This window comes from Malaclemys terrapin, chromosome 3 (assembly GCF_027887155.1).
Source record: "Malaclemys terrapin pileata isolate rMalTer1 chromosome 3, rMalTer1.hap1, whole genome shotgun sequence".
In the NCBI taxonomy this organism is placed as follows: domain Eukaryota; kingdom Metazoa; phylum Chordata; order Testudines; family Emydidae; genus Malaclemys; species Malaclemys terrapin.
In genome coordinates this window covers 46734475-46749395 of record NC_071507.1, presented here as the reverse complement: position 1 = coordinate 46749395, position 14921 = coordinate 46734475, and the positions used below count along the sequence as shown (strand labels likewise).

Here is a 14921-nt window from a genome sequence, read left to right as displayed (position 1 = left end):
TGTTGCACTCTAAAGCAACAAAAGACATTAAAAATCAAATAATTTATTACAGATGGAAATTGTCATTAAATAAATCACTTGCATCTAGTCCTTATCTGAAATAGATCGGTCTAAGTTGAGTTTCCAGACACAATTATTTTTTTTCCTTTTTAGGGAGTTTTGTTTGGATTGAAGACCCATTTTGATGTGAAATTCAGAGCAGGGAATGCTTCCTTATGAGTGATTTGCACGTGTAGACCCAGCAGATTCTGTAGAGGAAACAAATATTTACATCTGAGAAAGAAAAACAAAAAAAAAACTTTCCTGGAAGAATTTTAAAATTCTTCTGAGCCACTGGAAGGATCATCAATTACCATATGAAAAGTAATAATTTACTTCATAGAACACCTATTTTCAAATTGCTGTATGAACTGGCGTTAACTAATCTTAACAACACCTCTATGATGTAGGTCAGGAAGTACCCTCAATTTAAAGTAGAAACTGAGGCGCAGAGAATGAGGTCCTGATCTTTCAAACATTTACATATGTGGGTAGCTTCACAAACATGAGTAATCTTATGTCTAAAGAAATTTTTGGACCAGCGGAACATCATATGAAAAACTGGAACTGTCCATGAAAAAAACGTGTCCCTTGATCACTTTAGCTTTACCTTGCCATGCACAGAGACTCCCTTGAATTGGTCACAATTGAACATTAGATAGATGTTTTTCCCCTTTTGTTTCTGAGAGATGTGCATGCCTTGGATTCTGAGATACTGTGCATGCCCTGGAGGTGTTTGGGTGCAACTTGAGAATCAGTTATTGGTTACGACATAGAGTACCGAGGCCTTCAAAGTTTTCAACTTAATCAATGCAATCAAATACCTCTTCGGTCTTCAGCGCCCATTAAATTAAAAGAGGGTGCTGTGCTGTTGATTACCATGAATCAGATCAGTAAGCCATTTTATACTGTTACAGGAGAATCTACTATTAATAAAGCCAGTTTGGATCAGTATATTTTTAGATGCCTAATTAATTATTTGTGTCTCAACTGTTACAGCTTTTAGTATAGTATGTACTAGTTAATTAAATTAATAAGTGTCTTGCTATCTCAGGCTATCCAATATGTGTACTGTAGTTGGAGCATCGGGGATAAATCTGAGAGGAAGCCAGTCATTTCAGAAACATAGCTGGAAAATGATTGAGTAGAGTTTGGGAAAACAGCAAATAGAAAGTCAGGAGCCTTACAAGCTTGAAAATTTTGAATATCTTTCATGTCTCTGGAAGTTATGGGTTTGTCCATGAATTCATCCTTGGAAAACCACTGTAATTTCACAAATGAAAGATCATAGACTTCTAAAATAATTTGTGTACAAGAATTCACTGAAATATTGAAAGAGCTCATTGCTGTCTCTAGTACCTAAAGACATGTTGCCCAGATGTTCATTCACTAGCGGAGTTGTGAAAGGGTTAATGCTCTGTCTAAAAGGCTCACCTAACAGTAATACGCTTCACTTTGCAAGGATGATGAAAATCCATATGAGATCTAAGTCAAATGGCAATGAAAGTTGCACTTTTCAGAGTTATCTTTTGCAGAAGTCAAAAAAGCGGGGCTGACCGGACTGTAAATGTAAGAGGCTCTTATTCATGCTAGTATGTGGGTTGGTCCTTTCCACACTGGTTGGTTGGTTGAACCATGTTTGGCTGCAGCTATGTTTAGATTGTACTTTTATTTTTTTAATCGTGTGTGAAAAGCCAGTTTAGATGGGATTTTAGGAATAAATTTCCAATGGAGTTTATAGAAAAGTAGGCTCACACTCCTGTTACTGTTCATAGTGCGGTTGTATTCCTAACACTGTATGTAAATAGCTGAAAATGTAATTCCTGTGAACAATGATGAGAGTTGCAAGCCTAAATTTCCAAATAGTTGGAAGACTGTAGTTTTTGTAGCATAGCATTCCATATTGAACTGGTAGCACTGATTCTCTGGAGGTGTCCACAATAATCTGCATGTGTTGGAGGAATTATAATACATTAGAAGAGCTTGAATGAAAAAAGTTGTATACTCTGTTACACTAGACAGGCTGCCATGCTAACTTTGAAGATAAGCAAATTTAGGGCCTGATCCCGGGAGGTTCCAATTACCCTACACTCACCATGAAGTTGTTACTATTTATTTGTTAATCACTGATTGCATGAGTGACACTATACAAGACACAAAGGGAAGATACAGATGATCCTGTGATGGGGTCTGATCAAAGTATAAGCCGATGTGTGGCTAACTTAGTCTGGAATGGACTCTTCACTATAGGACACAGAATACCTAACTACCTTTTTGCATGTCCTAGCCACTAGACCACATTTTAGTCTATTTTACTTTATTTTCTGAATTCCTACATATACCTTCTTTGCAGTAGTATTGTAACCTTATCAGAATCAAGAAATACAGGCCTTTCTACTTGCAAGTACTATTCCATTGCTATGGAGCTCGGCTTTACTGGATTATGGCACCTGACTGGAGCAATAAGGAGTCATGTCCTCACTGAAAGAGGGCTGAAATTTCCCATGCTGGGTGTCTGCATTAGGCTCATAATTTTTTTTTTTTTTTTTTTCAATTTCAGCCAGAATGATTCAGCTGTTTTTTGAGAACAAGGCTAATAACAAATATACTGTTTTTGGCCATGTTAAAAAAATTCTGGTGACCTTTTATTTGGAAAGCTAGAGTGGCCCATGCTTTGGAGCAGGGACATGATTTTTTTGGCAGGGAATTGGCTGTTGTCAGACCAACTTATCAGACTTTGAAAAATTGCAGTTTGCACATGCTCAGTAGAGACTAAGATTTTATATCAGCTAAATTCCTCGAAGATTCTGTCCACAATGGGCAGACTCCAGCCTAGGGCTAAGCAGGACTTTGCCTGAAATTGCAATTCTGGACTGCTGCAGGCCATGCTGGGACTGGGCAACTGAACTGAGAGCAGGAGACTATTTCCTGTGCATCAGTGACTCTGTTGCTGGGTTTAGACCGCAAAAGAGGAGGGTGCCTGATTTGAATGCAGAGGGGACAAGAACCAGACCCCTGGGGGAAATAGATTGGGAGAAGAAGCCTGGGGAGTGGTGGGGACAGAGGAGATTTGACTGGAGGCTGGAAGAGGGATATTGGAACTGGGAGTTGGGTGTGAGGAGACTATGGCTGGCTGGGCAAGGAGACTAGGACTGGAAGAGATGATGGAGCGATACTGGGAGTCAGTATGTGGGTAGAGTCTGAGACTGGATGAATAGCCAAGGGAGACTGGGACTGATTATTGCTGAGGTGGGAGGTGAGACGTAAACAACTGGATGGAACATTTTAACAGAATTAGGGAAGATGGGCTTAATTAAGTACTACTTATTGTAAGGCTTAAAATACTTGTACCTTTTCAAGCACCACTCTGCATTCTTGATATGTTAAAGATTGCTTCACTGTGATTTTCCTCCAGCATTCCAAATGATTAATAGGGAACTCTGCACATCTGTGTTTAGGCTGATGTCATTAGGTCTATTCACAAATTTGCTGGATCCAGGAATTGTGATAAAATGATGACAAATTAGAGCAAAGACTTGTTTTGACTAATGAATTGGGTCAAGATGAGCTAGATATTTTGAGCTAGCTGACTTCATGTAATGCATTTTCCCAGAAAACTATCCCCAGAGAAAGTAAGGGGATCAGATGTATATCAGCTTGGGCATATTTTTCCATTCGTGTGCACAGACTGAGCCAAACTCTGAAAGGTACTTGTCTGCACCTAGTCCTGTCAGAGAGAAATGACACCCAACATGATTTATTGACATCAGTACTATCTGGAGAAAGGACTTTCTGTCTATAATTAGCAGTCGTCGTCACTAAGCTATGTCCAGTTTTGGGAACACACTTTAAGAAGGATGAGAACAAATTGGAGAGACTCCAGAGGAGAATAGTAAAAATAAGAGGTTTAGAAAACATGCCCTGTGAGGAAAGGGTGAAAGATTTGTGCATGTTTACTCTAGAGAAGAGAAGCTGAGAAGAGTTGTCAAACTTGTTAAGGGCAGTTATAAAGAGGACAGTGATAAATTGTTCTCCATGTCCACCAAGGATAGAACAAGAAGTAATCAGCTTAGTTTGCAGTGTGGGAGATTTAGGTTAGATATTGGGGAAAACTTTGTAACTATAAGAATAGTTAAGCACTAGAACAGGTTATCCTAAGGAGGTTGTAGAATCTCTTTCATTGGCGCTTTCTAAGGAAAGATTAGACTAACATCCCTGACAAGACCATTTGATCTGAGAAATCCTAGATGTGGGACAAACACCCAAAATTCAGGACGTGAAAAAAATAGTAGCTCAGGGAGCCTGATGCAACGTGGAGTCATGCCTCCTCCTCATTTCAATTTCTTGATTTTAGTAGTGGCAGTATCATAACTAATGAAATTTATCTGCTACCAATAGGGTGTAATCCCAGATAGTTCCAGATCTGTGTGGGGTTCAGGGCTAGAAGGGGGTCTATGATGAGGACCATCCTTCGGAAAGAGGGACATGTGAGAGGTGTGCTAGCTCTGACAAATACAAATGAGTGGCAGCCTAAGTACCACAAAGAGACTGAAAGATTCAACCCATTTTAATCCCGTATTTTTTGTAACTCCTTTGTAACTGTCCTTAGGTAATTCTTGATTTTGAGAACTCATTCTATAAATAATCTTGCAGAAAAGCAACTCATGGTAAAATATACAATAATGGAAACTTCCAGGATCTGATTGGCTAAAATTTATCAAGAAAATATTCTAAAATATTTTACGTTCTAGTCCAGTGTTTTGCCATTGGTACCCGATTCTCTCTAAGCTGCTCTCTGGGGTGAACCACAAATATTTGTAACCTGGCACAAATGTTTAGAAAATATCCTGAGTAGTTTTTCCAAAAGTGGACACTGAAGTGTTTTAGGAATAGGGTAATAGCCCTTTAAACAGATGTTTGTTGCATAAATCTTCCAGTTGTCATAATGTCGTACATTTCAGCCAGCACTGGATGTGTTGTACCATGGCATTTGTCATTGGCATAGTTACATTTTGAAGAGGTAAAACAGCTAGAAGCAAAGGCCTTTCAGCATGAAATTAGAACTCCTATTCCATACATGTGCAGCTAGATCCCAGATAATGGTTTACTAGCTAAATATAAGTTCGCAAGGCCTAGCTATATACCTACTGCTGTTCTGACATGTTTCTGGCAGCTTCTAGGACAGAATATACAGAAGTCTCACAACTATTAAAAGGAATACTACACTAGTCCTATAAACTGCAGACACTCAGTATGTCCTATGGCACAGATGATTTCTGATATAGTTGTCCCTAAAAGACGCTGTCTACACTAGAGCTTGAATGAAGTCTAAGACTTAGTTATTTAAGTCACTGGTGGCCAAAAACTGTCTCCAGTTTCAAATTCCAACATCCTGGACCCCTCCCATTAAGGCTTCAGTTGGGAGCATGGGACAGACAGCACTTGTTGCTTTGGTGCATTACCGTCTCCTGCTTGTTGACAATAAAAATACATCCATTCACATTCTGCTGGACCTCGCAAGCATTTAATTCCATTGATAACCAAACACTTTTGTCCTGTCCCCAAGAAACTGCAGGAGTGATGGAAATACCCCGAAATGGCAGCGTTTTTCTTTGTTAAGCAAACCCAGAATTGTTCTGGTCAAAAGCCCTCACTTATGAGGTTTTGCAAGGTTGAGTCCCCATCCTGTTCAATACCTATATAAACGTGTCTAGAAAGCTAGTAAGACAAAACAGGCGGCAGTGCCAGCAGCGTGTGGACAACACCCAGCTGTACATCTCTCTCATAGCAGAAATAATGGCACACTCTCCAAGCTTTCCAAAAGTGCCTGGCTGAAGAGCAAGTGACTGAAGTTGAACCTTGACAAGACTGAGAGCATGCTGGTAGGAAGCAGGAAGTGCTTTGAAGAATTCGCCTCAGTTTCAGCCCTCACTATTGAAGTAATCTATACTCGTATGGTTAGATTGAACTGCTGCCTTGGGGGCTGTCTTAGGCTGCACTGCGCTAAGGTACCCAAATATCCATTGTGCAAAGAACACCCACTTCATCTCTGACTAGCCAGAGGAATGTGCTGGATTCTATCAGATACTGATCAGGCCACAGTGACCTACGTGTTCATAACCTCAGGGTGGCCTACTGAAAATTTCAGTATCTAGGAATGAAGCTCAATGGCCTGAGGAAGCTACAGCTGTTGCATACAACAGCAATTCATCTGCTCACAAACACTGTTTTTTAGGAACAAGTCCTCCAAATTTGTGCTGGCTTCCCATTGAATGCAGAGTCTAGTTCAAGGTCGTCCTACTGATTTTAAAATCCCCGCGTGGTATTGGCTCTGGCTCTGTGAGAGATTATCTTTCCTACTGCAATGCTGACCTCACATGACAGCTTCACTCCATAGGAAAAAAGAATCTGTTGACAAATGGGAAAACTCACAGAAGAGAGAACCAGAGAAGTTTTGGACAAAGACAACAGAACTCTGTCAGACGGAATAAGAACGATAACCACCTTCACCATATTCAGAACTAAATGCATCTTAACTTTCCTGCAATAATCACCTCAAACTCAACCACCCCCATCTCTTAATACATTTATTTGTTTCTACCAATAGAGAGAGAGAAATGTTTACGTTTACTGGGCCAAATTCTTTTTATGCATACAATTACTTAATTGAAATGAATGAAACAGTACTTCCTCAAATGAAGTTTGAATTTTGTCCATTTTTCTTTGGCAGTAGATGCTTTCTCGTACCATTTAGCTTTTTCCCATTCTCTTGCTCTTCGTGTTCGTGGTGCGTTTCTTAGCTTATGTATGTCTCAATACCAGCTCCTTTTACTTTTTGTGCTTGTTTTCATTGTGGTGTAACTAAAAAACACAAGAACAGCCATACTGGGTCAGACCAAAGGTCCATCTAGCCCAGTATTGTGTCTTCTGACAGTGGCCAATGTCAGGTACCCTAGAGGGAATGAAAAGAACAGGTAATCATCAAGTGATCCATCCCCTATCGCACATTAGTTAGATCATTTCTGAATAATTAGAATGTCATTATCCAAAATACCATCCATTAGTTATCTGTAAGAAATCCAATTTTTGTTTTTGTTTTTGATGAACCAATAACCACAATAAATAAATAAAACTTGAAGTTTTGCAGAGTCTATTAGAAACTTGAGATTGTTCGCATTTCATACTTTTTACAAAGCTTTACAGATGCAATAGCCCAGTTTCAACAGAACTTGAACAGAAATTTTGGGTTCTTTTGGATGAAGGAATACAATTAAAATCATTTGCTTTTGTAAATACTAAATACATTTGAAGAAATAAAAACCTTTTTGATAAGAAAACATTTTGTCACAGGACACTTACATAAACAACTACAACTGGTTTACTAATATTGCATCAATATCATATTTCACACTTAATTTGGTAAATATATCATCTATAGAACTGGAGAGATTTTGATTTAATCAGCTTTGAAACCACACCAAACTTTCTTAACTTAAATGGACATTAGAAATCACTGGTGAAATATGGAAAAATAATTCAGACAAATATAAAACTTAAGGCAATATTTCCAGTTGACAGATGCCTATAAACATTTTTAGTGTTTTAAAATTAATAACATTGTATATCGGTAATGATCTTTTACCATTTTTTTCTGAACATGAACAGAGTGATTTTTGAGTAGTTTGGAATGACTAATATTGATATTTTTGGGCTTGCAAATATTTGTATAAAACGTGTGTAGGGCCAGATTATAGCAAGCCTTGTGTAAGTACATTATGGCGGGGCTGGGAGGATGCAAGGGGACCATCTTTAGGTGTCTAAATGCCACTGTAATTGTACAAGATTTTAATTTTACAGGCTAAAATATAGTTTTGGAGATCTGGGGACCCCAAAAACCATGGAGGGAGGCATTAAACCTATTTATTATGTCTTAAAGCCCCAAAATGCCTAAGCAGGTTAGAAGCCCAATTCCCATTGATCTACTTGGGCATTTTGCAAATGCCACCAGGGACCTATCTATATCTTTAGGTCCCTATGTGCCTTTGTAAATCTCGCCCTAAGTCTGAGCTAAGTTTCCTAGCAGTTTTTATTGTATTATATTTTATACCCCCCTTGAACTTAATTCTTGTGAAAAGTTATAGCATGAAGATTTTGAGTGTTTTTTGCTTGCCAAACATTTTTTTAAAGTCTATATGCCAACATGTTCAACAGTGAAAAAAGGAAAAGCGTAAAATGCAATATGAATATGTGCTTTATAGAGAGATAAAGCAAGAAACTTTCTTTTCTGTTTTTAATTTTAGTGTGAGCGCTGTTTGCCATTATATCATGACAAGCCTTTTCGTCCAGGTGACCAAGTCCAAGCTTATAATTGTAAACCTTGTCAGTGCTATGGCCATGCAGTAAGCTGCCACTATGACATGGCAATGGATTCTTTTCCTCACGAACACTATAGAGGAGGTGGCGGAGTATGTGATAATTGTCAACATAACACCACAGGTAATTTAATAAGCTACATCAAAATGTGTAGGGTCATTTTGGAGAGAGTCAGTCATAAAAACCCAAATGGTTCTGAGGTTCAACAATGATGAAGAGAAAATTAAAAAAATTTAAGTACAGCCCCTGCGTACTTCAGTAGCTAGAATTATGTAAACAGCTAAGATGAAAAATGCCGTTACTACCATGCAATATAATTTCGTATAGAATCTTCTATGTAAATTATATCCCAGCATACTTTATTATAGCATGAACATCAACATCTGCTGCAGTTAAGCTTGCAAAATGGTTTCCATTATACATGATGCACCGTGTTTCTATCAGGACCATCAAATTGGTCTAACCAGGTAACATAGCAAACATAGATTTTTGGTAAAATATCAGATTCCTCTTTAATGAGTAAACATTTGCTCACTCCATATACAGAGGATTTGCATACTTCTTTCAGTGTTCTTGGCTTTTTCTATGAAAAGGGGAAAGTTTGAGGTTCAACAGTAAGTTGTCCAAAAAAATGTATAGACATTCACATAGCATAGCTTTATAGAAGTGTGGTATTCTATAACAGATGGAAGTTTAATGGAGTAAAACACAGTTTGTAACAGGTTCATTGTTTCATATGCTCTGGATCACTAAATTGGCAGGTAGAGATGAAAGGTGCATTAAAATGGACGTCCTGAAAATTATAGAATTCTCTCAAAGGAATAGAGTCTTTAATTTTGAATTATACAGCTAATTTTAATGAATTGGAAGCCATAATGCATAACCTTTCCCTCATGCAGGAAGAAACTGTGAGCTGTGTAAGGATTTCCATTACCAGCAAGCAGGTGCAGATCTTTCAGCTGTCGATGTTTGTAAAACCTGTGACTGCTACACAGCAGGCACCAAAAATAATAGCCTCCCGTGTGATAAGGTAAGTGATCTCAACACAAAATATCAGAAAATGTTCTATCCGCTGGTTGGCGTATCAGTAACATTAATTACAAGATGCGCTTAAATGGCTACTGCTTTATATAAGTTGCTGTAGTTCCTCCTTTACAAAATGGTGGCTGATTCATACTGAAGACTGGAAGGGTAACAAGACTTCATAAGCAATCCGAGAATGCTGCTCGGTGCAGAGCTTTGTCCTGCGATCAGGAATGAATGTAAAAAATACAGGTACAAATTTTCAGAAATAAATATGGTTTTGAGCGCCCAACTTGAGCACTGTCCCTCGTAAAATCTGGGACCTTAAAGGTGTCTCAGGCGGTGCACTCAAAGGTTGGATGCACCAAAAATTACTGGTCAATTTTGAAAATGTAGATAGAATCCAAATTAAGCTAAAATGTAATGAGCTTTCCTCCTGAAATATAGACAACGATTGATCTCCATATAAGTCACCAGGCTCATCTTGTTTTGAAAAATAAAAAGGAAAAAAGGGCATTAGCTGTGCTTCTTGAGGCTTTGGATCTCATTTACAAGAAAGGCATATAGTCTGCTAATAAATCTTACTGTGTCTTTCAAAGTGCCTACTGAGTGCCTGTTAAAATGGTGCTCAGTCACAGTGTAGGAATGATAAATCATGAGATTGAATCCAGCAACATGTTATAAAATGCTGGGGGTGTGGTGTTTTTTCCTCATACCTGCATATGGAAAATCAAGTGAGCAAGAAAACACAAGTGGCATGCAAGTCTTGCATATGCGTTGCGTTGAAAAATGCGTTGACACAACTTTTTATCACATTGTGCCACCGTTCTGACCCTGAACTGGCTCTGATAGGCAGTTTTGCAGAGGGTTTTTTTTTTTTTCTCTCTCTCTCTCCAAATGTAATTTTAAAATCTGGAACCATTTCATAGAATCATAGAATATCAGGGTTGGAAGGGACCTCAGGAGGTCATCTAGTCCAACCCCCTGCTCAAAGCAGGATCAATCCCCAACTAAATCATCCCAGCCAGGGCTTTGTCAAGCCTGACCTTAAAAACCTCTAAGGAAGGAGATTCCACCACCTCCCTAGGTAACCCATTCCAGTGCTTCACCACCCTCCTAGTGAAAAAGGTTTTCCTAATATCCAACCTAAACCTCCCCCACTGCAACTTGAGACTATTACTCCTTGTTCTGTCATCTGCTACCACTGAGAACAGTTTAGATCCTTCCTCTTTGGAACCCCCTTTCAGTGAGTTGAAAGCAGCTATCAAATCCCCCCTCTTTCTTCTCTTCTGCAGACTAAATAATCCCAGTTCCCTCAACCTCTCCTTCCAGCCCCCTACTCATTTTTGTTGCCCTCCGCTGGACTCTTTCCAATTTTTTCCACACTATTCTTGTAGGAATTCCTCGGTATATTTCAACATATGTTATTATTTCTCTTCTATTGAGGGTTAACAACTTTTTCCAAAAATTCTTATTAAAATAATCCATTGTAACATTTATCCTATAACTTGTTTTACTTTTGTTTATTTTACTTAGATTGTAAGATATTTGTGGTAGTGTTTTCTTTGTAGCCTTGATCCTACGAATGACCCCAAGGGTATGGACCACCATGTGACTTCATCTGCCTGTGCAGAGCTCATTGCAGGGCTTATGCCTATGTTTGTAAAGCAATGTGTAAAGTTAGAGCCCTATATTTTAATAATGATAATACCCAATAGCCACAAGCAGAAACACACTCTCTGATATCCATCTTCTGAGGATGATGCTTCTTAACTACAGTGCAGAAATGAAAATCCTTTAAAACTCTAGAAACAACATTAGGACCTCACACTGTTGTAAGGCACAAAAGGAAGGAGGAAATAAAAGAGAAATTAGACCCTAGTTTTAACATTCGCTGTTGCTGATGATTAGTTACACTAGTCTAACAGTAACTTGGGGTAATAATTAAAGGTGGTAAAATAAATTAAAAAATTGTTAACTGATGCATCATCATCATTGGTGACCCCTTGAGGTCGAGGATGATCTCTTTCACAAGTTTTATTTTTCAGGGGTCCTTTGGAGACTGAGGAGTCCAATTCTTGAGCCACAGGCTCGTTTGCAGACGTTGCAGGTGGTGTTGGAAGACAGGGTTGGGCCACGATTGCTGTGTAACAGTTGTCTTCCTTTTTTTTTTTCCCAGTGTTTTTCTGTGACTAGGGCAAGGCGATTTTCCTCAAAAGTGGATGCTCCCTCTCGGACAGGTCTTTGCCAGTTATCCTTATCCTGGGCTGCTGTCTCCCAGTGTGTGATGTCAGTGCCGCATCTCTTGATATTTATCTTGAGGGTGTCTTTAAAGTGTTTCTTTTGGCCTCCCCATTTCCTTTCTCCTTTGGTGAGGTGAGCCTACAGCAGTTGTTTTGGTAAGCATACATCAGGTATGCGCACACAGTGCCTGCTCCACCTCAGCTGGTGTTGGATAATTAGGGCCTCAACACTGAAAATATTGGCCTCTGTGAGTACACTGACATTAGTGCGGTGACCCTCCCACTTTATGCTGAGGATCTTCCAAAGAAGGTGCTGGTGCTGGTTTTTCAGGAGTTTTCTGTAGGTCACCCAAATCTCACAGCTGTAGAGGAGAGCTGGGATTACAACTGCTTTATTACTAAAAGTCCAGTATGTGTTCTGATGATGTGATTGTTGAACACCTGGTGAGAGAGTCTGCCAAAAGCAAGGCTGGTGCAGCGGATTCTTTGTTGATTCTTGACATCTATGTCTGCCCTCTGTGGGAGATGGCTGCCAAGATAGGCAAAGTATTCTACATTTTCCAGTTATTCTTTGTCAATGTAGAACTTCCTTGCTGGGTCTGATGATTAACCGGGGACTTTGAAGATCCTCCCTTGAGTGTGCACAATCATCTGTGTACTGGAGTTCGGTTATTGTTGCTGATATTACTTTAGTTCTGGCACGGAGACGAGAAAGGTTGAAGAGGTTGCCGTCAGTCTGATATTGGATGCCATTGCCCTGCAGTAGACGGTCTTGGGTTAATGTTTTCATAGCTGCTAAGAAAATGGAGAAAAGGGTGGGTGCCAGTACACAACCTTATTTTACGCCAGTTTGGATGACAAAGGACTCAGAGGTAGAGCCACTGCACAGGATGGAGGCAGTCATCTGGTCGTGGAGGAGTCTTACAATGGTGATAAATGGTCTTGGGCAGCCAAACTTTGACAGAGCCTCACGGTTGACAGAGTCAAAAGCTTTGGTCAGATCTATAAAGGCCATATACAGCTCCTGCTGGTGTTCTTGACGTTTTTCCTAGATCTGCCTGGCTGCGAAAATCATGTCTGAGGTGCCTCGTGATGGTCTGAAGCCACGCTGGGACTCTGGTAGTACTTCCTCTGCAAGAGGGAGCAGGCCATTCAGTGAGATTCTAGTAAGAATCTTCCCAGCGATGGGGAGGGAGGAGGGCAATGCCTTGATAGTGCCACAGTCGGCCCTGTCTCCCCTTTTGAAAATAGAATACAGTAATGAAAGAGGCTGAGGCATGAGCTTGAAGCTGTGATTATAAAAAAAAAAAAAAAAAAAAAACAAGAAAAAAGGGAAAAATGGGGGAGACTGAGCTGCTCAAAAAGGCATCAGTAGACTGCTGCAATAGAAGCAGGGCAGAGAGAAATGATTAAGAGGCATTAAAAATAGATTAATAAGGCTGTAGACTAAGGGCTGAAATGAATTACATGAAATAGAAAGGCATCACTGAAGGAAGTGTTTCCAGGTCTGACCCGTGGAAGATGGAATCATAAGGAATAAGGACCCTACTCGTGAAAATTAATTGTCACATCACAATGATAATTTTCAAGGAAATACACTAAAAACGATATAGAATACACTTTCACTGCATAATTTACCATTTCCTGCAATTCATCAATGCTTTTTTCTTCTGCACAGAACTAGTTATCTGTCATCAAGCTCTAAAGAGCTGAGGAATTCCAAAAGGGAACATTTGAATTACCCCAAAGCATATTTACTCATCATGTACAAAAATATGCATAGATAAAATTAGCAGGAGGGGCAAAAGAGTAATCGATACACTACTGCTACCCCCCAAACTTCATTGAAATGAACATGGAAACAGTATTTCTGTTCTGCTTATCTATTTCACTCTGCTCTTGATGGGAAATGTGAATTTATGCATTGTATTTTTACTTGAACAGATTCTAGATGCTTGCAGGGCAGTAGGTAGTGCACACTCACACCCCACACTTGTCCTGAAAGGGTTAATGAAGACAAAGTGGGGCTAATTAACCCAATAGGACACAGCAGAGAGGAATCAGGTGGCTAAGCAATCCCCTGACTGAGGTAGCTCAACTGAGGAGGAACAGCTGTGCTGGACTTACAAAGGCAGGAAATTGGGAGCAGAAGGGAGCTGCTGGGAAAGTCTGCAGTCACTCCCTGGGAGAATAGAGGTGTGTTTGGTCTGACAAACCCAGAGAGTGGGGAATCAAGGAAGGTAGGAAAGGGCTCAGGGAAAGGCAGTAAGGTCTAGAAGGCAACAGACCTTGGCTGCTGACTAGAGGGTCCCTGAGCTGGAACCCGGAGCAGAAGATGGGCCCAGGTTCCCCTGCCAACCACTGAAGGAGTGGCACCTATGGCAGCGAATGGGAAGATTGCCTAGGACTGCTGAAGGAAGACTGTGTTACCCTGGAAGGGGAAAATGTGTAGAGTGATCTGGCTGGAAGGCTGAGTCACGAAGAGGCAGCATCAGCTTGTGGAGAGATGGCGTGCAACTGCAGGAAGGGTGGTCGACCTGGTGAGCTATTCCCCAGAACAACCAGGAGGAGGTGCTACCCTAGCGGTGAGTGGAGCTCCCTGTCACAGTACCTTTATTTACATTTTAAGGTACAGATTAAACATAAAAGCTGTATTTTGGCCTTGCAAACCACAGCTGTGCTGGTGGAAATTTGGAGGTGCAGCATACCCAGTGGCAGTGGCTGAGACACTTTGCTGTGGAGAGAATGTTTCAAGGGAGACAGATGCATGCAGGAGCCATTAGCTACACCCTTTTAAGGCATCTACCTGTGCCCACTCTTGACCAGCAATCAGTCTAGAAGAGATGTGGAGAAATCCACAACCCATTTAGAGTGTCAGGTGCCACTAGTAATGCTGTAACTTCTCCCTTGCACTCAGAAAGCCCGAGGTGCATTCTTTTAGGTGTCGTGTGAAGAGGGAGAATGAAGGAAGAAGTGGCTTCCATCTTCACTCTCCCAGCCTGCATGCACATGTGAGAGCTTTCAGGGTAAATCCCTACTATAGTATTTCCTATAACATCTGGAGTTGGAGATTCATCTCTTCTGCCCTCTCTCTGTCCCTCCCTTACCCCATAGCCATTTCCCTGGCTTGTTTTCATCTAACCCACTTTACAATCTGCTTACCTGTTCCAGCACATGCAGCAGTTTGCAATCCTTTTCCTGTTCCCATTGAAGTACAAGTATTGTACATCTCTTCTAGCCTTC

General features: G+C 40.2%; 1 protein-coding gene across 1 annotated transcript in view; it reads left to right on the top strand.

Moving 5' to 3' along the window:
• USH2A (usherin) overlaps nucleotides 1–14921 on the top strand; it is a 565863-nt gene that overhangs the window by 63915 nt on the left and 487027 nt on the right. The window contains exons 9-10 of the mRNA XM_054021626.1: nucleotides 8340–8535; nucleotides 9312–9442. Of these exons, the coding sequence (XP_053877601.1) occupies nucleotides 8340–8535; nucleotides 9312–9442 (327 nt within the window). The remainder of the gene's footprint in view (nucleotides 1–8339; nucleotides 8536–9311; nucleotides 9443–14921) is intronic.